Genomic DNA, 26,946 nt, shown 5'->3' with positions numbered 1-26,946 from the left:
CCCCCCACACACAGTATAATGTTCTCACAGTACCGCCATTCCCCCCCCACACAGTATAATATTCCCCCAGTGCCGCCATCCCCCAACACCGTATAATGTTCCCACAGTACCGCCATCCCCCCACACAGTATAATGTTTCCACAGTACAGCCATCTCCCCCCACACAGTATAATGTTCCCACAGTACCGCCATCCCCCCACACACAGTATAATGTTCCTATAGTACTGCCATCCCCCCACACACAGTATAATGTTCTCACAGTACCGCCATTCCCCCCCACACAGTATAATGTTCCCCCAGTGCCGCCATCCCCCAACACCGTATAATGTTCCCACAGTACCGCCATCCCCCCACACAGTATAATGTTTCCACAGTACAGCCATCTCCCCCCACACAGTATAATGTTTCCACAGTACAGCCATCTCCCCCCACACAGTATAATGTTTCCACAGTACAGCCATCTCCCCCCACACCGTATAATGTTCCCACAGTACCGCCATCCCCCCACACAGTATAATGTTTCCACAGTACAGCCATCTCCCCCCACACAGTATAATGTTCCCACAGCACCACCATCCCCCCACACACAGTATAATGTTCCCACAGTACCGCCATTCTCCCCCCCACACAGTATAATGTTCCCCCAGTGCCGCCATCCCCCAACACACAGTATAATGTTCCCACAGTACTGCCATCCCCCACACACAGTATAATGTTCCCACAGTACCGCCATCCCCCACACACAGTGTAATGTTCCCACAGTACCCCCATCCCCCCACACACAGTATAATGTTCCCACAGTACCGCCATCCCCCACACACAGTATAATGTTCCCACAGTACCACCATCTCCCCACACAGTATAATGTTCCCACAGTACCGCCACCCCCCACACACAGTATAATGTTCCCAAAGTACCGCTGTCCCCCCACACAGTATAATGCTCCCACAGCACAGGTGCACAGGGTGAGGGTGATAAGTTTATATCGGATTCTGTAGCAGTTGAGTGACAAGTACAAAGACTGGCAGAGGGTAGGGCCATCAGTGTAGTGGTTGGAGAGAAATATGATCCTGGCTGCTGCATGCAGGACTGATTGGATAAGGGAGAGTTTAGTAAGAGGGAGACTGATTAGTTGACAGTTGCAATAGTCCAGATGAGAATGAATAAGAGCTACGGTAAGAGTTTTTGCAGAGTCAATGTAAGAAAAGGTCAAATTGTAGAGATGTTTTAGAGGTGTAAATGATATGAGCCGGCAAGTGATCGGATGTGTGGAGTGAAGGAAAGAGTCAAACATATCCCCAAGACAGTGAGCGTGTTGCAGGAGAGTAATGCTAGAACTAGAGAAATGGCACACACACAGTAGTTGCAAGAAACACAAGGAGTTCAGTTTTTGACAGATTCAATTTTACAAAGAGGGATGGCGTGATGTTAGAGACGGGGGAAAGACAATCGCTGGTATTGTGTAGTAGTGCAGGGGTGTTATCAGCATAGAGATAGTACTGAAAACCGAATCTACTGATGGTTTGTGTAATAGGGGCAGTATATAGGAGGAAGAGGAGGAATCTAGAACTGAACGCTGAGGAATCCGGACCGTAAGGGGAAGAGTAGCCAGAAAATGATGTAATGAAGAATCTGTCAGTGAGGTAGGAGAACTAGGAGAGAGTAGTATCTTTGAGGCCTATAGAGCGAAGCATGGTGAGGAGGAGCTGGTGATCTACAGTGTTGGATGCTGCAGAGAGATCCAGGAGAATCAGCAGGGAGTAGTGATCATTAGATTTAGCTGTTAATAGATCATTAGAGACTTTAGTAAGGGCAGTTTTGGGCCCGGAGCTGCGCTGAGCTCAGGAGCATTGTCCTGTCACTCAGTGAGCTCCGCTCAGTGCAGGGCTCCGCTCACTGGAGTGTCTCATTCTCCCCGGCTCCTCTGCGTCAGCGAATTACAGCTGGGGACATCTCCGGACAGCTGAGTATAAGGATTGTATTATTTTATTCTTATTTTTACAGGTGGACACTGTGGGAGAAGACTACTACTCACAACATTGTCCCATGCTCATGCTGATCACTGCGTGAGCAAGGGACAATGATGAGGGCAGCGGTCAGCACCCGACGCTTGGAAACAGCACTAACTGTACTGCTGATTCCCAAGCGCCGGTACGTGTCACATTGATGACACACGGATGTCATCTGTATGTGTTCAACGTGAGACATTTTGCGGACCGTGCAGCGCGTAAAAAATTAACATGTCAGCATGTGGAGCATACGGCCCGCTGAAACACACTGACATGTGCGCAGACCCATAGATTTGAATGGATTTACATGTGTCAGTGTCTCCTGTACATTTGGAAACTGTCACCACACGTACCGGACACACTGACATGTGAAAGAGCCCTCAAGGTAAGGACTAGAAAAATCTGACAGTGTGGACCTGCCGTCACATAACTATGACCTCAGCGCAGGTCCTTCAGTCCACCGTGATCTGCTGGCAAGTGAAGACAAGGAGACCGGGGGCCATCAGAAGGTAAGTATAATGTTTATTATTTTATTCTTTTTTTTACAGGTACTATGGTACCCGGGTCTGGAGGAGAGTCTCCTCTTCTCCAGACCCGGGTACTATCCGCACATTGAAACGCTTGGATTTCGCATGTACAGATCCAGTGATGCGGAATCCAAGCGTTCCAATGCAAGTCAATGGCAGCAAAAACGCAGCGCTTCCGCAAAATAATTGGTAGTGCTGCGGATTTTTCCGCAATGATAACCCGCAGCGGAAATTTCTGCAGCATGTGCACAGCACATGCGGATTATCATTGGGGAACATGGCAGGCCTTCTACCATGCTTTTTTTAAGCGTTTCTGCAGCGTTTTTGCCCCTGCGGAAACGCTTAAAAAACGCATCGTGGGCACACAGCCTCAGACATTTTTTAATTATTTTCTTTACAATACCAATTAGTTCTTTGAGAAGACTTGAACACATGATCTTTTGATTGCTTAGATCAGTGTTTCTCAATTCCTGTCCTCAGGATCCCCAACAGATCATGTTTTCAGGATCTACTTAGTATTGCACAGGTGATGGAATTATTATCAAGGCATCTCACCTGTTCAATGCTAAGGAGATCCTGAAAACCTGATCTGTTTGGGGGTCCTGAGGACTGGAGTTGAGAAACACTGGCTTAGATTATTCACTGCACTACTTATGTAGTATTTCATTATCCAACTAGTCAGTATTGGACTGACATGTAGCCTATCGGACTTCACCTCTGATAGGATCTGATAAGCTGGGAAGTAAGACACATGGAGGCCATTGTCAGTTTTTGTATTTCCTGCTCAGTCCTGACAAGCATGTGATCCATACAGACAAGCAATGGCTGAAGCAGTGATGAACATAGCAGTGGTTGAGAGCTTGGAGGAGCTGTATTAGTAAGATATTCAACCTGTGTTCCTGTCCATATGAGATAAGAGAATACAACATCTACACATTATATTTCCTCATACCTTCTCCTCATTATCTCCAGTAATTGTATTATTATATGGGATTCTTTATGATGTTACATCGGCTCTTCTTCCCATTCAGATCTCTACAATATCGGATCCTCCCACTGGAGATCTTCTCTACAAGAGGATTTTTCAGATTTACCTGTCAACGATGGATAGGAACAGGGACAAGCTGGCTGGGAGGATATTACATCTCACCCTAGAGATCCTCTTCCGGCTTACTGGAGAGGTGAGAGATTCTGATGACGTCACATTACATCATTCTTGTCTATGGGAATAACAGATGGACAGAACTGGAGAGGTGAGGACTCTAAAAATGTCGGTAGTGAGATTTATTAATGTGTCTCTCCATAACCAGGATTACACAGTAGCGAAGAAGACCTCTAGTGAGCGCCATCCGGCCCCTGTGTATGAGGGATGGGGAAGACCCCAGAGCCCAATCATGGGGCCTCTACCTCACCCCCTGATACACGAGGACATCAATAACCAGAAGATCCTAGAACTCAACTACAAGATGATTGAGCTGCTGACTGGAGAGGTGACACTGCTGGGAATGCTGGGACATTATACAGTGACACTATGAAGGGATCGGGGGTATGACTGTATCATTGTATGTGTCAGGTTTCTATAAGGTGTCAGGATGTCGCCGTCTATTTCTCCTTGGAGGAGTGGGAGTATTTAGAAGGACACAAAGATCTGTGCAAGGACGTCATGATGGAGGTTCCACAGCCCCTCATATCACCAGGTAGTAGACAGGACTAAATATACACTGCCTATAATTATCTGTATGTAAATAATGAATTCAGTCGTTGTATGTTTTTTCTCCAGTTCTATCCAGTAAGAGGACAACACCAGAGAGATGTCCCCGTCCTCTTCTTCCACAGGACTGTAAACAAGAAGATCCCAATGTTCCTCAGGATCATCAGGTAGATGGAGAGAAGGTGTCATGAGATCTCCCTTATGATGTGTAGACGGCTGTGAAGGTCTTGTGTTCAGTCTTGTTTTATCCACCAGTATTATATGTTTTATACTTGTGTAATGAGAACGGTGGAGATGGCAGGATTAGAGCTGACCATAGATGTGACTTCTCTATTTGTCTGTGACTTTTACAATGTTTGTTTCAGGATGAACATCTGACCCATATTAATACTACAGAGACTTGTGTGAGGGGTGATGAGTGGTGTAAAGAGGAGATTCCTACAGATCATAGCCCAGGTGAGTAGTAACCAATAAATGCAGAGAAGTCACAGATTCTTCTCAGTCACTGGATGTGGCTGCTTTATTGGCGGTGATGTCCCACCATATCACAATGAAGTGCTGACCATACTGCCCCTAGACCACTGCATGCTCCTCCATCCAAAACGGTCATTATTACATTGGGCACTGCTCAGGTGTCACTAATTATATTGGTAGGAATATATCCTGGTAGACTTTAAAAATGGTCTCCATTGTCTCTACCAAATGTAGGAGACCTAAGTTTATCATACATTAGCTCTGGACTATGTCAAAGGGTTTTCTGTATATGTCTAATATGTTTAACTCATCTGACAGAAATGATTGCCCTTTATATTGCCAAGAGCCACCAAGCCACATATTCCAGGGCTATTTTACCAGTAGTTGCTAAATCATTCACGATGAAGACTGTCGGGGCTGAATGCGATCAATATGTTATTATTGTTGATAGAGAAGCAAACAAACAGCGTCCAATCCAGGGTGATGTAATCCAAAAATCTGAAGTTTATTTCGCCATCAAGTTACATCGCTTCGACTTGTTGTAACTTGATGGCGGAATAAATGTAATATTTTTTGATTACATCACCCTGGATTGGGCGCTGTTTGTTTGCTTCTCTATTGTTAATCTTCCAAAAGGGGTTCCTTGGAACTTCGAACATGCGCTCTACGTAGTGAGTGCTGACAGCCTTCCCCTTTTCCTCTGTATGTTATTGTTGTTGTCTATAGTAGTTAGTGCTGAAGATTCTCTGATTTTACCCATTCCCACGGCAGCCAGTTTTGGTGGTCCTAACCAGGCTCTATTTCTCAAATCTGTCATGTGAGATTTTTTTTTCCTGTGACACACTGTACTTTTTGTTGATTTATGAAAATGTGTTTATTTATGAAAATATCAGAAATTTGTAACAAATTTATAAGAATTGGAAATCATCAAAGTTTGAATTGTTATGCCCTTAATACAGATAGCTGTACCACACAACATAGCTGTATTGTTACTTTACTTTCGCAGCATTTTTAACACATCCAATGTTGTTTTAGGATATTAGAAGACTTGAAATTTAGCAGCAAGACTTCATATGGTATAGAAAATGTAAACAAAATTTTTCTAGGGACTAAATCACTTTTAAAGTGACTAAGGGACCTTCAATGCCAGTCAAAAGTTTGGACATACCAGTTCATAAGATGCTCTTCCTTGATCTTATTGGAATGTGCACTTTGTAGATTCAGACTGATGGCAACAAAACCACAAAGGAACACAAATGGAAACAAGGAGTAAAGAAACACGTGTGAAACAAACCAGAATTTGTGTTAAACCTCAGATTTTTCAAAGTACTCCCCTTTTTCTCTGATGACAGCTTTACATGCCCTTGTCGTTATGACAAGCAGCTTCATTAGTCTTTACCTGAAATGGCTTTACAACAGACTTGAACGCATTCCCAGAGAACTTGTTGGATGTTTCACCTTCACACTGAGCACAGCTCATCCCAAGCCAACTCAGTTGGGTTGAGGATTGGTGATTATGGAGGTCTATCCTTCCCCTTCTTCCTCACATATCCCTTACAAAGCCTGGAGTGTTTTGGGTAATTGTCCTGTTGCAGTATAAATGATGGTCCCACTAAGTGCAAACCTATTTGTAGAACACTGTGGCAGCCATGTGTCATGGGTGTATGAGGTTTGACAGACAGTCATTCTGGATCATCCTTCCCTCTCTAGGACCCAGCGGTGATTTCACCTTCTGCTGCTTATTAACACACTTAGGCTTGATCTTTAAATACCCTCACTATCTCCAGAGAGTCGGCGTTGATAGAGTAAATTCCTCTGTTCAGGTCTGGTGTGCTAGCAGTCGGCTAGATTCGTCTTGGAGTTCCTTTTGAGGATTGTAGTCGTGATCTCTCTGGTGTCTTCTCAAGCTAAGTGTTTTCCTTGTTTGTCTTTACTTGCAGTGGGGCTCATTAGTGCTCACCCCGCCCTCCCTACCTAGGGCCCAGTCCTAAGGACAGCCAGGGTTTAGGTATCCTGCTTGCCGATAGGTGAGGAACCTATCTAGGGACGATAGGGGAGTCAGGGTGTTGTTAGATCTACCTAGGGGTCTCCACTCTCCCTTTCCCTAGTTGCTGAGCTTCCCCCCTTTTCCTGTCATCATTCGCTGGGTCCTTCCCATACCTAGCATGACACCATGCTTGGTAAGTGTGCCTTGGAATAAATCACTTACAAAGTCATCATCAAAGCAACACCATACCATCACACCTCACTCTTCATGCTTCACAGTGGTCACCACACATTTAAAAATGTCCTACTTATGTTTTCTGCGACTAACAAAAACATGATGGCTGACACCAAAAGACTCACATTTTGACTCCACAAATCACAGTGCAGATTTCCACTGATACAATGTCCAGTCATTGTGTTGCTTGGCCCAAATTAGTCTCTTCTTCTTGTTTGTGGCCCTTAGTGGTAGCCTCTTTGCATCAATTTCGCAGTCTCCTCTGAACAGTTGATGTTGAGATGTGTCTGCTGCTTGATGTCTGTGCATCACTTATGACGGCTGTTATCTGAGGTGCTATCAGTTTTCATTTTTTGAGGCTGGTAACGCTAATAACCTTATCCTCTGCATCGGAGGTAATTTTTGGTTTTCCTTTCCATGGGCGGTCCTCATCATAGCCAGTTTCATCACGCTGATTGATGGGTTTCATAAATGCACTTGGAGATATCTTCAAGATTTTAGCAAGTTTATAAATTCACAGATCTTCACAAAGGTGGGAAACCTCTGACCCATGGGCTGGCAACCTTTTAGTCCCCTTGGTGACATTTCCTCTGTCCCCTGGGCATATTCTTTTATTGATGTTTTGCCATCCCTTTAAATTCCTCCTTAGACTGTGAGCACACGCATGCAGCATTCACTACTGAATGTTGTGGTGCCAGTGCCAAAGTCAGCAAGTGATTTATTGGTGCAGTTGGTGAGCTTTCTGTTCATGTCATGTTATTTTGATGAAGGCAGCAGTTCCATTGTCTCCTATGTGCTGTTTCCGACTTGTGTATATACACCAGTCCCAGTTCTATCTGATATACATACAGTAGTCTCGGTGTCTCCTATGTGATTTGTATAAAGCAGTCTCAATGTCTCCTTTGTGTTATAAATACACCAGCCTCAGTGTATCCTTTGTGCTGTATTATTGTACACCAGGCTCAGTGTCTACTATGTGATGTATATACAATGGGTACGGAAAGTATTCAGACCCCTTTAAATCTTTCACTCTTTGTTTCATTGCAGCCATTTGGTAAATTCTAAAAAGTTAATTTTTTTCTCATTAAAGTACACTCTGCACCCCATCTTGACTGACAAAAAACAGAAGTGTAGAGATTTTTGCAAATTTATTAAAAAAGAAAAACTGAAATATCACATGATCATAAGTATTCAGACCCTTTGCTCAGTATTGAGTAGAAACACCCTTTTGAGCTAGTACAGCCATGAGTCTTCTTGGGGATGATGCAACAAGTTTTTCACACCTGGATTTGGGGATCTTCTGCCATTCTTCCTTCCCGATCCTCTCCAGTTCCGTCAGGTTGGATGGTGAACGTTGGTGGACAGCCATTTTCAGGTCTCTCCAGAGATGCTCAATTGGGTTTAGGTCAGGGCTCTGGCTGGGCCAGTCAAGAATGGTTACAGAGTTGTTCTGAAGCCACTCCTTTGTTATTTTAGCTGTGTGCTTAGGGTCATTGTCTTGTTGGAAGGTGTACCTTCGGCCAAGCCTGAGGTCCAGAGCACTCTGGAAGAGGTTTTCATCCAGGATATCTCTGTACTTGGCCGCATTCATGTTTCCTTCAATTGCAACCAGTCGTCCTGTCCCTGCAGCTGAAAAACACCCCCATAGCATGATGCTGCCACCACCATGTTTCACTATTGGGATTGTATTGGGTACGTGATGAGCAGTGCCTGGTTTTTTCCACACATGCCGCTTAGAATTATCACCAAAAAGTTCTGTGTTTGCCTCATCAGACCAGAGAATCTTATTTATCATAGTCTGGGAGTCCTTCATGTGTTTTTGAGCAAACTATGTGGGCTTTCATATGTCTTGCACTGAGGAGAGGCTTCCGACGGGCCACTCTGCCATAAAGGCCCGACTGGTGGAGGGCTGCATTGATAGTTGACTTTGTGGAACTTTCTCCCATCTTCCTACTGCATCTCTGGAGCTCAGCCACAGTAATCTTGGGGTTCTTCTTTACCTCTCTCACCAAGGCTCTTTTCCCACGATTACTCAGTTTGGCTGAACGGCCAGGTCTAGGAAGACTTCTGGTGGTCCCAAACTTCATCCATTTAAGGATTATGGAGGCCACTGTGCTCTTAGGAACCTTGAGTAATGCAGAAATTCTTTTGCAACCTTCCCCAGATCTGTGCCTTGCCACAATTCTGTCTCTGAGCTCCTTGGGCAGTTCCTTTGAGCTCATGATTCTCATTTGGTCTGGCATGCACTGTGAGCTGTGAGGTCTTATATAGACAGGTGTGTGCCTTTCCCAATCAAGTCCTATCAGTTTAATTAAACACAGTTGGACTACAATGAAAGAGTATAACCATCTCAAGGAGGATCACAAAGAAATGGACAGCATGTGACTTAAATATGAGTGTCTGAGTTAAGGGTATGAATACTTATGACCATGTGATATTTCAGTTTTTCTTTTTTAATACATTTGCAAAAATTTCTACATTTTTGTTTTTTTTCAGTCAAGATGGGGTGCAGAGTGTACGTTAATGAGAAAATAAATTAACTTTTTAGAATTTACCAAATGGCTGCAATGAAACAAAAAGTGAAAAATTTAAAGGGGTCTGAATACTTTCCGTACCCACTGTACAACAGTCTCGGTGTCTCCTATGTGATGCATGTACAGTAGTCTTAGAGTTTTCTATGTGATGTAAATACTCCAGTCCCAGTGTCTGTCATGTATATACATCAGCCTAAGTGTCTCCTATGTAATGTATATGCACCAGTTCCACTATCTTTTATGTGATATATACACCAGTCCAAGCATCTATGTGATGTATATACAGCAGTCTCGGTGTCTCCTATGTGATGTGCATACAGCAGAATTTCAGTGTATTCTTTTTGATTTATAGAGCACTCTCAGTGTCTCCTTTGGCATGTACAGTGGCTTGTGAAAGTATTCACTCCCCTTAGCTTTCTACCTATTTTGTTACATTATAACCTGTGTTTAAATAATTTTTGTAATCCAATTTGTGTGTGATGCATCGGTACTAAATAGTCTAAGTTGGTGAAGTGAGAAAAATATAGGCATACATTAAATTTATGGGATAAAATAAAAATTGGCATGTGCATATATATATATATTCACCCCTTTTCCTGTGAAGCCGCTAAAAATTTCCAGTGCAAGCAATTACCTTCATAAGTCATATGCTTAGTGAAAGGAAGTCCACCTGTGTGCAATCCAAGTGTCACATGGTCTGTCAGTATATGCACAGCTTTTCTGAAAGGCTACAGAGGCTGCAACACTATTAAGCAAGAGGCACCACTAACTAAACAACACTGGAGACCAAGGAGATCTCCAAACAAGTCAGGGACAAAGTTGTTGAAAAGTCCAATTCATCCTTTGGTTAATGAAAAAATATCTCAATCTCTGATGAACCCAGATCCATTACCCCAGAGCACTATCACATCCATTATCATCAAATGGAAAGAACATTGTACCGCAACAAACCTGCCAAGAGAGGGCCACCCACCAAAAGTTTCAGCCCGGGCAAGGAGGTCATTATTCAGAGAGGCAGCACAGAGACCAAAGGTAACCCTGAAGGAGCTGCAGAGTTCTCAAGCAGAGACCTGGAGTATCTGTCCATATGACCACAATAAGCCGTACACTCCATAGAGGTGACACAGAGACCATGTACTTGTTATTGTCTTCCGATTGGTCTACCAATTTAAGTAGCAGATATACATTTACTCCATTATGTTGATCTATTGGATCAGTAAGAATATACACAAATATAAATGTATATTATCTGCTTGTCCTTTGCAACGGTTTTCTAATCTCTTTCACTCCATAGAGGTGGCCTTTATGGTAGAGTGGGCACAAAAAAGCCTTTACTTACACACAAAAATTGTAACGATCATTTTGAGTTTGCCAAATGCATGGAGAAAGATGCTTTGATCAGATGAGACCAAAATTGAACTGTTTGGCCACAAAGTTAAATGCTATGTCTGGCGCCAAACCAACACAGCTCATCACCCCAAGAGCACCATCACCACAGTGAAACGTGGTGGCAGCATCATGATGTGGGGATGTTTTTTGGCAGCAGAGATGGGGAAAATGGTCCGAGTCGAGGAGAAAATGGATGGTGCAAAATACAGGGATATTATTGAATGAAACCTGTTTCAGTCTGCCACCTCAGACTGAGGTTAACCTTCCAACAAGGCAATGACCCGAAGCATACTGCTAAAGCAACACTCGAGTGGTTTGAGGAAACATGTAAATGTTTTGGAGTGGCCTAGTTAAAGCTCAGACCTTAATCCAATTGAGAATCTGTGGTCAGACTTGAAGATTGCTGTTCACCAGAGGAAACCATCTAACTTGAAGGAGCTGGAGCAGTTTTGCCTTGAGGAATGGGCAAAAATCCCAGTGGCAAGATATGGAAAGCTCATAGAGACTTCTCCAAAGTGACTTGCAGCTGTATTTGCCACAAAAGGAGGCTCTACAAAGTACTGACTTTAGGGGGGTGAATAGTTATGCACACTGAAGTTTTCAGTTATTTGTCCTATTTGTTGTTTGTGTTTCCTATGTGGTGTATATACAATACTGTGTCCTATATGATGTATACTGCAGACCTCCCTCTGCTTCCGTTCTGTAAACATTACGTGAGCAGTTATGAATTTCCCACTTTGAAGAGACATGTAGTGTGATTATACATCCATGTTCAGAACAACGTATTGCTATGTTCAAATCTTTATAAAACTTATCATTGCAAAGAGTCGACTGTGCTCCAGACTGACACAGATGTGGAAAAGTAGTTGCGAGTAGCAACATCATTAATACCACTTAACAGCACATTTCACCAAGCTGTTCCAGCCATCAAATTAGGGGAGAGTTCATTAAAATGTCTGAAAAAATATAGTAAGATAATTTTTAAGTTGATAATTTTGTATGGTCTGTGAAGGATGGTATAAATATTAAAATGGGCCCTTTGCAGAAAAAAAAATTCCCCATCCCTGTCTTAAGGTAATGTAAGGCAGCGCTAGCCATCATGCTGGGGGACACTCGCTGCACCGGGTCAATTAAAGCACACCAGCCACGTTTTCCAGTATTTCACAATCCAGCAGTTTATTAAACTTCACTACTGCTTATCACCGAGTCCAACTCAGTGGCTCGCCGACATACACATATAATGTCCAGGAGCCTTTCAAGTGGCAGACAGGCCCACTTGGCTCCAGTTACAGCCTCCAGCAAAGTCACTTATAGCAACGTCCATATAATGCAGTGTTTTACCTTTGCCGGGTTTTAGCTGCTTCAGTCAGATTTGTTCTGCCACCACTGTGGCTTTACGGCTTCCCAGATGGGGGTCTCCAGCCCTCGTTCCTTCAAGGTTACTGGTATGTTGTCTCACCTAACATCCAGCCTTTGCCTTCCAGGACTCTTGCCTTCCAAGCCTCTGGCCCTCCAAGGCTACTGGTATCGCTTACAACTTAAGGATCCAGCCTCTGCCTTTCAGGCTTCACCAGGCTTCACTAGGCCTCACTAGGCCTCAGACTCTAGCGGTGTCCCACACACGGGAACAGGCCTCACGCCGTACACACCCTGTCTCAAACAACCAGGGTTTATATATCTTCTAGTGCACACACAGGACCTGTGCTGATGTCAGTCATGTGATCAGACCTTCTGTGTGCACAGGACCTGTGCGATGTCACAGTCATGTGACCAGTCACCTGGGGGAGGTACATGGTCGGCCAAAACATACCCTGGACCATTACAGTAATGCTGCAAGCCGCTGCATTACATATCCCCCCCCCCCTCTGTTCAAACTTGTGGGGTTGAACACATAATATACATAATCACATTATAACCCACCATTCACACAGAGACCATGTACTTGACAATTGCGCTGCTCAGCCCCTGGAACATTAGTCATCGACATTAGCCCATTCCTTAGGGACCTACCATTTGTCATTGTCACTGACTTCGTCAAGTCACATTTCCGGGTCATTACCTTGTCAGAGCTCCCCCGCTCCAAGCAGTCCATACAGCAGTGTGACTCACACGCCCTGGTATCTAAGGTCCGGTTAGACTCCGTACTGTCCCGTACTCTATTGGGTCATTTGTATGGGCCTCTCAAACCTGAGTTACTGGAGGTCTCACTACCTCTAAACCCATGCCCACTACTCTCAGGACATCTTGAAAGGTCCCTAACTTCAGCTGTAGCTGTTCTGTTATTTAGGGAGCCCTTTCTCTGTCTGGTCTCTCAATTTCTAGACAGCTGCCACCTTCTGCCGCTCAGGCAATTCTGTCTTTCCATTTGCAGTCTGGGAGATTCAACTGTTCTACCTCTCGCAGGTAGGTCACTCCGTACTCCATCAGCGTATATATGCAAGACTTTCTTCTGTTCCTACAGCGGAGAATGACACCATGGCGTCTTCATCTGGTATCCAGTCCTGTCGATCACGTGGACTGCTTACTTTCATCACACCCGACTTCTTTACCATCATCTGCATGGCTCGGCCATTTCTCCCAATGAGCTTTCTTATCAGAGCATGAGGCACCCGGATGACCTCTTCACGCAGACTTTGAGCTTTTCTCATAAGCTCCAGTTGTCTAATGGCTTGTTCCGTCTTCAACTGGACAAACCGCTTTGTGCGAATACATCGCCAGTGCATGTCACTTAGGATAGCCACCCTCTTCACTGTGACTTCGATTGTGGACAGGACCAGCACCTTCGATTGTGGACAGGACCAGCGATTATCTTCTGAGGTCGAGTACACCTTACAGGCTCCCACAGCCTTCTTAAACTCTTCATGCACGGACTCACTGGTGCATTCTTCTCTCAAATCCTCGGGTACATCTATGAGGCACTTGTACCGAGAGGTTTCTGTCTCACCAGTGGTCTCCAAATGATCATCTAGCTCAGGTTTCAGGGGCAACTGACTTTCAGCTTCTTCACCCTATATGCTTCCCCTGAGCTGACTCACAGCTACAAATTCACGAATTTTCCTCTTGACCACTTCCATTTCATATTTATCTTCTGTTAACACTCTCTTAGCTCTCCTCAGGTCCACCTTCTCATGGTATAAGGGAGTGAGTGCAACTTGTTTGCCATTTTCCTTCTTCACGGAGACCTTGCTCACTGAGTGATACTTTGCTAGGCGACCTTTGAGCTTGAAAACGTCTTCCTGTAGCTCAGCTACTCGCCTCTCAGCAGCCCATCTCTGAAGCTCTTTCTGCTTCAACTGCTCCTTTAACAGTAGAGTTCTCTCAGACCTCTCTGTCTCCAATGCGCCCACTTGGCTCTCAACAGCCAGTCTCTCAAGCTTCTCTTGCTTCAAATGGGCTTGTAGCGACTCCTTGAGCTCCTTGATCTCGGCTCCTACATCCACCGAATCATCCGAGCTCGCATTATTCGAGTAGGTATTTGTTTCATACCTCCCATCTCCAGTGGCCAACTCCTGGCCCTGGTCTGTGGCTTCTCCGATAGACTCCTCCATCTTTTTCCGCTCAGCTTCCATCTTGCTGATTCTTTCCTTAAGGCACGTCTCTGCCCTCTGGAGATTATCACAGAACGTCTGCAGCTCCTTCACCTGAGCTTCCAGACCTAGGGTCTTTCTGCGGAGATCACCATTTTCATCACAGGTGTCCTGCAGAGTGGTCTCAACCACTTGGCGCATGTGCTCTGCATCCGCCTTATCATCCTCTAGGTTTTCTTTAACCCTGAGGAGATCCTCATAGTCTCTCTTAATTTGTTGCAGTTCCCCACTGTGTTCACCATATTCCTTCTTGGATTCACACAGCTCCCGGTTGAACTGTTCGCGCAGTCGTTCTAGGTTTTGTTCACACCCAGAAACTTCATCCTGCAGCGCCTCCTTCTCAAGCTTCAACTGCAAAACCTCCTCCTTGGTTTTGCGGCGGTCCTCCTTAATTTCCTGGAACATTTCCTTCCATTGGTTAATTTCCTCGTTACTTCCCTCCAGGTCTCGCTGTAAGTTCCTCACAACCTGGTATATTTTCTGCCGTTCAGACTCCAGGCTCCGCTGGTCTGAGGACACGTTCTCCAGGTTTTCCCATAGTTGCTGTACGTCACTCTGACACTGCTGCCTGATAGGCTCCAGCTCTGGGTCATGACTGGCCGCCTCCTCTTTCAGGGCTGTCAGATCCTGATCATTTTGTCTCAGTACTGTCCCGGAGGTTGCTACTGGCAGCGTCACCTCCTCTTCTGCCTCTAAAGGAGGATCCACACTTGAAACAAAGGCACACAGCATTACATTTTCTTTATTTTAACTTTCAGCCAAGACTACAGGAGCAACCTTTTTGTGGCCCTTGCGCCGTCGAGAGGGGGACTCTCTCCCCTCGTCTAGCCCCTCCTGACTGACCTCTCTTTCTACTTTCATAGTGTCACCGTCAGCTACGGGGTGTGTGTCACTCCCCATGGTTTTGTGGACTAACAGGTCACCTCCCACTTTGACGTCAACCCCTTCTACTGGAGCTACCCCGTTATTAACGTTCAAATCGTCATTTTTAGGCGATACCAACCCACAACCAGTAACAAATTTTGGTTTTCTATACTCCATGCTCTTTTGAAAATCCGCCCCCTTTTGAGACTCCGCCCCCTTTTGGACACCCACACCTGTAGGGGATTTTTACAAAAAAAATCAGCAATAGTTTTAGGACTCAGTTCACAACATCTCTTACCACCTCCCCGGGCACTCTGGGACAATACTGGCGCCCCTGGAGAGTTCACAGAATGGTCCACTGCCGCCATTCTATACGGTGCCCACAGCTCCTGCCGTTTCTGCACCATGTCCTGTAGACGTTTCTCAAATACCTGCTGCGGTTTTAACCGGCACTTTAATCGCTCAATAGCTTCATTTTCTTTTGCTGCTCCGTTCACAGCCATCGTGGTATACTATTCACACTAGACACTTCACTGCTTTCCCCAGAAAAGTTTTCGTGGCCCCGCCGAGCCACAGCAAACCAGGTTTGAGTGCGAGGTCAATTTTCGTAACCCCGCCGAGCCACAGCAAACCAGGTTTGAGTGCGAGGTCAATTTTCGTAACCCCGCCGAGTTACAGCAAACCAGGTTTGAGTGCGTGGACAATTTTCGTAACCCTGCCGAGTTACAGCCAGATACTTTAATTTTCGTGACCCCGCCGAGTAACAGCAAGATGCTTGTATCCACACTCGTCGTCCTGTGCCGTTGCCCCTAGCAACCGGGCTGCAGTTGCCCCTAGCAACCGGGCTGCAGTTGCCCCTAGCAACCGGGCTGCAGTTGCCCACATTCTCCAACCACATGTAAGGCAGCGCTAGTCATCATGCTGGGGGACACTCGCTGCACCGGGTCAATTAAAGCACACCAGCCACGTTTTCCAGTATTTCACAATCCAGCAGTTTATTAAACTTCACTACTGCTTATCACCGAGTCCAACTCAGTGGCTCGCCGACATACACATATAATGTCCAGGAGCCTTTCAAGTGGCAGACAGGCCCACTTGGCTCCAGTTACAGCCTCCAGCAAAGTCACTTATAGCAACGTCCATATAATGCAGTGTTTTACCTTTGCTGGGTTTTAGCTGCTTCAGTCAGATTTGTTTTGTCACCACTGTGGCTTTACGGCTTCCCAGATGGGGTCTCCAGCCCTCGTTCCTTCAAAGGCTACTGGTATGTTGTCTCGCCTAACATCCAGCCTTTGCCTTCCAGGACTCTTGCCTTCCAAGCCTCTGGCCCTCCAAGGTTACTGGTATTGCTTACACCTTAAGGATCCAGCCTCTGCCTTTTAGGCTTCACCAGGCCTCACTAGGCCTCAGACTCTAGTGGTGTCCCACACACGGGAACAGGCCTCACGCCGTACACACCCTGTCTCAAACTACCAGGGTTTATATATCTTCTAGTGCACACACAGGACCTGTGGCGATGTCACAGTCATGTAATCAGACCTTCTGTGTGCACAGGACCTGTGCGATGTCACAGTCATGTGACCAGTCACCTGGGGGAGGTACATGGTCAGCCAAAACATACCCTGGACCATTACAGTAATGCCGCAAGCCGCTGCATTACAGTAATGATGGAATGTAATTTCTCTTTTTGAGTGGTTCTTGCCATACTCTGGCTTTAAACTGTTGTGAACCAGTGCTCAATACTACATGGTACTGTGTACCAACACTTCCTCTGCAAAACACATTCATTGGTCACAAACACTTTCTGAAGGCCAGTGATTCGACAAATGAACTTTTGACAAGGCAACCTGTTCATAATAAGCCATTCCAGGTGATTCCCCAATTAAGCTGCTTGAGAGAAAGTCGAGGTCGTATAGTTGTCCTTAAAGTAAAAGGTGGGATAGTTTGAGAAATGTAAGGTAAATACATATTCTGGTTTGTTTCATACATGTTTTTTTTAATCATTGTTTCTAAATGTGTTCCTTCATGGTTTTACTGCCTATAATCTGATTCTACAATAAGCACATTCCAATAAGAACAAGTACAACCATAATCTTTTCTTCTTTCTTCTTTTTTTTATTTATATAGCAGCAACATATTCTGCAGTGCTTTACATACATTATCATCGCTGTCCCCAATGGGGCTCACAATCAAGGTTCCCTATGTCTTTGGAGTGTGGGAGGAAACCGGAGAACCCGGAGGAAACCCACGCAAACACGGGGATAACATACAAACTCCTTGCAGTTATTGTCCTTGGTGGGATTTGAACCCAGGATCCCAGCGCTGCAAGGCTGCAGTGCTAACCACTGAGCCACCGTGCTGCCCTATTATCCTTTGTTAGATGTGCTGATTATGCTGGAAGCTTCAGGAGTAGCTATGAAAGCATTCCGAGAGTCCCGGCCGGTGACTCACTTGAAGCTATGCAGGACCATGTGTGGAGCAGACGACTTGTGATGTCACACTGCTTCTTGTGTACAGAAATCTCTGGGGGCCGCACTTGCCTTACGTATTTCGGAGATGTAGCAATCTCCTTCATCAGAGGGTAAAGGAAGGAGATTGCTACTCTCCGAAACGTGGATGTGTTAGCACGTTATGCATTTGTGTAGTAAACCAAACAGGTTACTTTTTTTTATTTATAAAAGGTTTACCAATACAGCACTATTGCAACTATTTAAATAACCTGATTGCTCCTTTTATATTCCTCCTGCATAGAAGCCAGTGTTAGAAGCTTTTTGTATTGCTCTGATTTATCCAATTTGACTGCTTGTAGGTGGCTTACTGAAACAACATCCATAATTGAATATCAGTTCATCACTTTTTTGTATTATTTATCAATCATCAATTGCTCGTTTTTTCAGTGTCCACTCTCAAACAGTTCTTCCTATTATTGTGTGTATCCATTAGTATTTTAGCAAAGTGGTCATTATTTCTTTTTCTTTCTTACTTGTTGCATCATGTATGTAAACCAGTAGGGGTGTATATTTCCACTTGCTGCTGTTAGTATTGTCTCCAGGGGTGTGAGTGAGCACGGGTGTATTATATTATCTAGATTGTGCTCTTAATATCAATAACTGCATTCAGAAAGTTTATTAACCCTTCAGGTGCTTCACATAAATTAACACACATTCGAATGCAAAAATTATTTTTTTTTTGGGGGGGGGGGGGAATATTTATGTAGTCACAATATTTTTCATTTCCATGAGGGGAAAGTCTACTGTTTTATTGTGAACTATTTTTTTCCTCATAGAATTATTGAATTATGCTACATTACTTGCAATTTATATGGACATTTTTTATATAAATTTTGTAAGAATATAATTTTTAAGGATATTTTATCCAAAATAATATATTTTTATTTTTGGCAGATGAATGTACCAGTGTATCAGAGGGACATCTGACATCTTCTGTTTTTCAATCAGATGACCTTGATCTCATACAAGATAAAACTGAAGTGAATGCAATTATTCAAGGTATACCATCATCCATTTACAGCAAAGATCCATCATCTGATGCTTTTACACAGGTCCTATCTTCTGATTCATCACAGACTATTGAGAAAAATAAAAGTCACAAAAGGGTAGTTAAAAATCAAAGCAATTTTACAGGAAAGAAAACATTTTCTTGTTCAGAGTGTGGGAAATATTTTAACCAGAAATCACATCTTGCTACACATCAGAGAAGTCACACAGGGGAGAAACCATTTTCATGTTCAGAATGTGGGAAATGTTTTGTACAGAAACCAAATCTTGTTAGACACCAGAAACTTCACACAGGGGAGAAGCCTTATTCATGTCCAGAGTGTCAGAAATGTTTCATAGAGAAGTCAAATCTTATTACACATCTTAGACTTCACACAGGGGAGAAGCCATTTTCATGTTCAGAATGTGGTAAATGTTTTGCAAAGAAATCAAATCTTGTTAAACACCAGAAAATTCACACAGGGGAGAAGCCGTTTTCATGTTCAGAATGTGGGAAATGTTTTACAGATAGATCACATCTTGTTACACATGAGATAAGTCACACAGGGGAAAAGCCATATTCATGTTCAGAATGTGCGATATGTTTTACAGACAAATCAAGTATTGTTAGACATCAGAAAACTCACACAGGGGAAAAGCCATTTTCATGTTCAGAATGCAAGAAATGTTTTCAAGATAAATCACATCTTTCTACACATCAGAGAACTCACACAGGGGAGAAACCATTTTCATGTTCAGAATGTGGGAAATGTTTTGCAGAGAAACCAAATCTTGTTAGACACCAGAAACTTCACACAGGGGAGAAGCCGTATTCCTGTTCAGAATGTGGGAAAGGTTTTACAACTAAATTACATCTTGTTACGCATAAGAGAAGTCACACAGGGGACAGGCCATATTCATGTTCAGAATGTGGGAAATGTTTTGCAGATAAATCACATCTTACTACACACCAGAGAACTCACACAGGGGAGAGGCCATTTTCTTGTTTAGAATGTGGGAAATGTTTTGCAAAGAAGTCAAATCTTGTTAATCACCAGAGAATTCACACAGGGGAGAAGCCGTATTCCTGTTCAGAATGTGGGAAATGTTTTACAGATAAATCACATCTTGCTACACATCAGAAGATTCACACAGGGGAGAAGCCGTTTTCATGTTCAGAATGTGGAAAATATTTTGCTCACAAATGTAATCTTTTAAAACATCAAAAATCTCACATGGGATAAGCCATTATCACACCTAGAAAGTGAGAGGTTTTACATTAAGATCATATTTTGTTGGCCATTAAAAAAACCTCAAATGGTGAGACGCAATATAATTAAATTAGAAATTATACAATAAACCATATAACAGAGACCGTCATGGTATAGACAAGTAAATGACAAAGCAAAAGCAATTTAGAACCCATGAGGTTGAAAACTAAATGTAGTTAACAAACATCTGTTATCTAAAAAGCAATACTCAATGTGCATTGAATATTTCATTTGTGTGTATATATATATATATATATTGTACAGACCAAAAGTTTGGACACTCCTCATTTAAAGATTTTTCTGTATTTTCATGACTAGGAAAATTGTACATTCACACTGAAGGCATCAAAACTATGAATTAACACATGTGGAATTATATACTTAACAAAAATGTGTGAAACAACTGAAAATATGTCTTATATTCTAGGTTCTTCAAAGTAGCCACCTTTTGCTTTGATGACTGCTTTGCACACTCTTGGCATTCTCTTGATGAGCTTCAAGAGGTAGTCACCGGAAATGGTCTTCCAACAATCTTGAAGGAGTTCCCAGAAATGCTTGGCACTTGTTGGCCCTTTTGCCTTCACTCTGCAGTCCAGCTCACCCCAAATCATCTCGATTGGGTTCAGGTCTGGTGACTGTGGAGGCCAGGTCATCTGGCGTAGCACCCCATCACTCTCATTCTTGGTCAAATAGCCCTTACACAGCTTGGAGGTGTGTTTGGGGTCATTGTCCTGTTGAAAAATAAATGATGGTCCAACTAACGCAAACCTAATGGAATAGCATGCCGCTGCAAGATGCTGTTGTAGCCATGCTGGTTCATTATGCCTTCAATTTTGATTAAATCCCCAACAGTGTCACCAGCAAAGCACCCCCACACCATCACACCTCTACCACCATGCTTCACGGTGGGAACCAGGCATGTAGCGTCCATCCATTCACCTTTTCTGCGTCGCACAAAGACACTGTTTTTGGAACCAAAGATCTCAAATTTGGACTCATCAGACCAAAGCACAGATTTCCACTGGTCTAATGTCCATTCCTTGTGTTCTTTAGCCCAAACAAGTCTCTTCTGCTTGTTGCCTGTCCTTAGCAGTGGTTTCCTAGCCGCTATTTTACCATGAAGGCCTGCTGCACAAAGTCTCCTCTTAACAGTTGTTGAAGAGATGTGTCTGCTGCTAGAACTCTGTGTGGCATTGACCTGGTCTCTAATCTGAGCTGCTGTTAACCTGCGATTTCTGAGGCTGGTGACTCGGATAAACGTACTCAGAACAGAGGTGACTCTTGGTCTTCCTTTCCTGGGGCGGTCCTCATGTGAGCCAGTTTCTTTGTAGCGCTTGATGGTTTTTGCAACTGCACATGGGGACACTTTCAAAGTTTGCCCAATTTTTCGTACTGACTGACCTTCATTTCTTAAAGTAATGATGGCCACTCGTTTTTCTTTACTTAGCTGCTTTTTCCTTGCCATAATACAAATTCTAACAGTCTATTCAGTAGGACTATCAGCTGTGTATCCACCTGACTTCTGCACAACACAACTGATGGTCCCAACCCCATTTATAAGGCAAGAAATCCCACTTATTAAACCTGACAGGGCACACCTGTGAAGTGAAAACCATTTCCGGTGACTACCTCTTGAAGCTCATCAAGAAAATGCCAAGAGTGTGCAAAGCAGTCATCAAAGCAAAAGGTGGCTACTTTGAAGAACCTAGAATATAAGACATATTTTCAGTTGTTTCACACTTTTTTGTTAAGTATATAATTCCACATGTGGTAATTCATAGTTTTGATGCCTTCAGTGTGAATGTACAATTTTCATAGTCGTGAAAATACAGAAAAATCTTTAAATGAGAAGGTGTGTCCAAACTTTTGGTCTGTACTGTATGTATATATATATATATATATATATATATATATATATATATATATATATATATAATTTATATATAATATACGGACAAAAGTATTGCAACTCACCTCTTCCAAAAAAAAGAAATAAACAAGAAAACCAATCATATCTTCCTCTTCTATCTAATCAGCCATTTGCCATTCGTTACTGTTTATTTCAATCCACAATCTCCAAATCTGTACAAACGTCTTTCACTTATCTATATTACAGTAATAAATAAGTTCATATTGCAAATTGCTGTTTACATATATGATCTATTCTTTCTTTGTAGTTTTTTCCCCACCACTGGGAAATGATTCCCTCCTCTATACACCAATACAAATATTATTTGGTTTTCGGATAGCTTGATACTACCTTAATATCCTGACCCATCAAGAACACCAAGACAAGGGGGTCTTCTCTCACTCACTCATCTACTCGCAATAGACTCATAGTAAGCTAAGTGCAACCCACAGCCAGTACTCACATCCACATCACACTTCCTCCTGCCCCTTTTTGATAGGCCAGCGAGACGCCTGCCTTGGGTAACTCACTAGAATACTAGCCACCAGCTTTACCAAGCACCTTTAACCCCTTACTGGCCTGGGGCATATTAGTACGCCCCAGGCCATCACCCCCGGGTTCAGCACGGGCTCCGACGCTGAGCCCTCACTGAACTGGGCACATGTCAGCTGATTCTTACAGCTGACATGTGCCCACAACAGCCGCAGGTGGAATCGCGATCCAAGTAGTTCTGAGTTACTTCCCGACCTTTCTCAGAATCATCCTTACCCCACGAGGTGAGATCTTGCACGGAGCCCCAGACTAAGGAAGATTGACAGTCATCTTGTGTTTCTTCCATTTTCTAATAATTGTGCCAACAGTTGTTGCCTCACCAAACTGCTTGCCTATTGTTCTGTAGTCCATCCCAGCCTTGTGCAGGTCTACAATTTTGTCCCCGGTGTGTCCTTAGACAGACCTTTGGTTTTGGCCATGGTGGAGAGGTTGGAATGTGATTGAGTGTGTGGACAGGTGTCTTTTATACAGGTAACGATTACAAACAGGTGCAATTAATATAGGTAATGAATGCAGAGTACAAGGGCTTCTTAAAGAAAAACAGCGCCAGAATTCTTTCTGGTTGTTAGGTGATCAAATACTTAATTAACCCTTTCGCAACCCTGGGATTTTCCGTTTTTGCTCCCCTTGTTCCCAGAGCCATAGTGTTTTTATTTTTTGGTCAATATGGCCGTGTGAGGGCTTATTTTTTGCGGGACGAGTTGTACTTTTGAATTACATTACTGGTTTTACCAAATCGTGTACGGGAATACGGGAAAAAAATTCCAAGTGCGGTGAAATTGCAAAAAAAAAGTGCAAAACCACAGATGTTTTTTTTATTTTTTTTTTTTACCTCGTTCACTGAATACTAAAACAGACCTGCCATTATTATTCTCCAGGTCATTCCGAGTTCGTAGACACCAAACATGTATAGGTTCTTTTTTATTTAAATGGTGAAAAAAAATTCCAAAGTTTGCTTAAAAAAAAAAAAAGCGCCATTTTCCAAGACCCATAGCGTCTCGATTTTTTGGGATCTGCGGCCGGGTGAGGGCTTATTTCTTGCACGCCGAGCTGACGTTTTTATTGATACCATTTTGGGGTAGATTCGATGTTTTGATCGCCCGTTATTGCATTTTATTGCAATTTTGCGGCGATCAAAAAACGTAATTCTGGTGTTTAGAATTTTTTTCTCGTTACGCCGTTTACCGATCGGATTAATTCTTTTTTTATCTTGATAGATCGGGCGATTCTGAACGCTGCAATACCAAATATGTGTATGTGTTTTTTTTTTTACATTTTTTAATTTGAATGGGGCAAAAGGGGGGTGATTTAAACTTTTATATTTTTTTAATTTTTTTTATATTTTTAAAACCATTTTTTTCACTTTTTGCTTGCTTCTATAGTCTCCATAGGAGACTAGAAGCAGCACTTGTCTGATCGCCTCTGCTACATACTGGGGACCAGTAGATCCCCTGTATGTAGCAGAAATGCTCCTGTGCTATGAGCGCCAACCACTAGGTGGCACTCATAGCGATCAGCTCATGACAACCACTGGAGTCTGCTGCAGCCCTCACTGAACCGTGGGTTACAGCTTGATGCGTGCTAATACATCCCAGGCTGTAAAAGGGTTAAAATGCATTTTATTGCATGAAATAATTTAAAAACCATACAATGTGCTTGTGAAGACCCGGGGGCTTCACACTACTCAGACAACACAAGGTAAGGGAAAAGTGTGGCAATACTTTATTAAACCACAAAACTGACAATAAACACACAGAAAAGTCTCAGCAAATACCCAAGATGTTAGAACATTACACAGTCTCCCTCTTCCGCTGGCCCACCTGGGATAGAACAGCTGCGACTTTGGGACTTCCAGGGCCAACTACCTCAACCAGTGGCCTGCCTATTCTGGCGGGCCCCCACAGAGAGAAGATAGCGGCAAGCTTAGGAAGCTTGCAGTCCATCGAGGTACAAGCCCAGGAGACCCTAGGGTCCCACCCTGGCCTCTCCGAGAGTTTCCATGGGGCCAGATGACTGGCTGGTCCCAATCTGGCTTCTCCGAATGTCTCCATTGGTTCCAGGCGACCGGAGGGTCCCACCTGGAAACCCAAAACAACATATCCATGGGACCAGATGACTTCATAGTCCCAGCCTGGTTTCAACAAATGTATCCATGTGTTCTCTGATGGTCAATGGAGCAGATCCGTATCCTTCCAGTCAGGGTCGTGTAGCCTTAGGCCGGAATCATGTAGAATCCAAATCTGTGTCACTCTGGAAAAAGCCATGCTACCAAGCTGATGTCCTGAAGAGTCTGATTGATCTTTTGTGACACTACTGACCCCAGTGGAGCACCTCTCCTGAACTCCAATTCAAGACTGGCTCGTGTCTCTGAAGCCAGGGCAGTCCTAGAAGCAAAGGATGGGAGAGGCCGGACAGCACGTAAAAGTAGATTTTCTTCGAGTGTAGCATACCAATCTGGAGAACTACGGGCTCGGTGGCAAACAAGATGGACTCGGAAAGGGGCCTTCCGTCCAACGAGGCCCCTTTCGAGTCATTAATATGTCTCATTAATATTGAATTCATACAAATTCCAATACTCCATGATTTCTTTTGGAGACATTTCTGTTGCTGGTGTAACACTTCCCTTTCAGGAACAAGAAGGTGTCTAGTGTAAATGTAAAATATTTTCCTGGAACCGACAATGTATTTCCTGTGGACGAAAGGTTTCTTCCACTTCTGTGTCTATGTGTCAACACGTCTCTATTGTTGTCAAGCTCTCTGAAAAGACTTGGCCTGTGTAGCGTCGGTGGCTCTGCCTCCTGCCCGGCTGAGATGCCGATCCCCTTAAAGCCCTGGTCCGGCGTCCTCCGCTCCTCCTCCTGGCTCCCACACTGCCTGCCCGGGGTGCGTGCACCATGCGTAGATCCCCGGGCACTGTGCTTAGGGCGCGCGCACGCTCCCTGCTTAAGGGAGCCGCGCGCGCTGTCCTAAAATAGCCAATGGCCGGAGGACATGTGCTATTTAAGACACCTCCCCCAAAATGGAGGTGCCTGTGCAATGTTGTAGTTTGTGTGCTAACACTCTCTCCAGTCCTCAGGTCCCAGTGCTGCCCGCCAGCTTGTCTATCAGCTGTGCCTGCCTGCCAGACAAGCCTGCCTACCTGCTTACGAGCCGTGCCTATCTACCTGCCTTTCTGCCTTGCTAGTCAGCGTCAGCTGTCAGTCCTGTGGGAGTCGCCTGCTCTCACACGAGGTTGGTCCCAGAGAAGCACCTGGTTCAACATCCCGATCCCTCTTGGTTCATGGAGTCGACTAAGCCGCCGTATAGCCAAGGTCGGTCTGAGTAGGTCCCTAGTTACGCCCCTCTGGTCCCTCCTTGTACCACGGCACAGTTGTTCCACCATCCAGACCCGTAACATCCTGTCTTTATTACCTGCCTTTTGTATAGCTTTTTGTCTATACACAACATACATCCTCATGGTCTTTGTCCTACAAGAAGCTCTTGCATGTTAATTAAGCTGATTTACTATTCGGCCACATTCAGTTTCCTACTTGTTTTAGTCTATTGTACAATCATAAATCTAAGGCCACTGCCCCACTATCACTATTTGGTCAATATTCGGTCAGTATTTTTTCCCAGGAGTGGGTGATAAATGAAGAATTGGTGCACTTGTTTCTATTATACATTTTCTTTCCAAATCAGACACTGTGATTATCAGGATTTGTTTTCTCATTTTGTCTCTCATAGTTGAGGTCTACCTATGATGTCAATTACAGGCCTCTCTCACCTTTTTAAGTGGGAGAACTAGCACAATTGGTGGCTGACTAAATACTTTTTATCCCCACTGTACATAAACATATACCATACATCCATACACACATATACCGAACATACACACATATACATACACATATACCATACATGTACATACACATACCGTACATACATATACTGTATAGATACACACAAACACACACACACACACACATATATACACACACACATATATACACACACACATATACATACACACACATATACAGTATATATCACATACACACATACATATATATGTATATATACAGTGGGTACGGAAAGTATTCAGACCCCTTTAAATTTTTCACTCTTTGTTTTATTGCAGCCATTTGGTAAATTCTAAAAAGTTCATTTTTTTCTCATTAATGTACACTCTGCACCCCATCTTGACTGAAAAAAAAACAAATGTAGAAATTTTTGCAAATTTATTAAAAAAGAAAAACTGAAATATCACATGGTCATAAGTATTCAGACACTCATATTTAAGTCTCATGTTGTCCATTTCCTTGTGATCCTCCTTGAGATGGTTTTACTCCTTCATTGGAGTCCAGCTGTGTTTAATTAAACTGATAGGACTTGATTTGGAAAGGCACACACCTGTCTATA

At 43.7% G+C, this 26,946-nt stretch overlaps 1 protein-coding gene across 2 annotated transcripts in view; it reads left to right on the top strand.

Annotated features, from left to right (window-relative positions):
* Positions 1 to 26,946, top strand: part of LOC141270639 (uncharacterized) — a 152,852-nt gene that overhangs the window by 82,658 nt on the left and 43,248 nt on the right. The window contains exons 2-7 of one of the 2 annotated variants that reach the window (XM_073680722.1): positions 3,568 to 3,717; positions 3,847 to 4,026; positions 4,110 to 4,233; positions 4,317 to 4,414; positions 4,613 to 4,703; positions 18,721 to 20,392. In XM_073680722.1, the coding sequence (XP_073536823.1) occupies positions 3,640 to 3,717; positions 3,847 to 4,026; positions 4,110 to 4,233; positions 4,317 to 4,414; positions 4,613 to 4,703; positions 18,721 to 20,057 (1,908 nt within the window). In that variant the 5' untranslated portion in view covers positions 3,568 to 3,639 and the 3' untranslated portion in view covers positions 20,058 to 20,392. Of the gene's footprint in view, positions 1 to 3,567; positions 3,718 to 3,846; positions 4,027 to 4,109; positions 4,234 to 4,316; positions 4,415 to 4,612; positions 4,704 to 18,720; positions 20,393 to 26,946 lie in introns of those variants that run through there. The other variant, XM_073680723.1, reaches the window with a different exon arrangement.

This window comes from Phyllobates terribilis, unplaced genomic scaffold (genome assembly GCF_046119375.1).
Source record: "Phyllobates terribilis strain yellow unplaced genomic scaffold, ASM4611937v1 Scaffold_5__5_contigs__length_657084704, whole genome shotgun sequence".
Taxonomy (NCBI): Eukaryota; Metazoa; Chordata; class Amphibia; order Anura; family Dendrobatidae; genus Phyllobates; species Phyllobates terribilis.
Note: the sequence above shows the minus strand (reverse complement) of the source record. Positions and strands in the feature narration are given on the sequence as shown.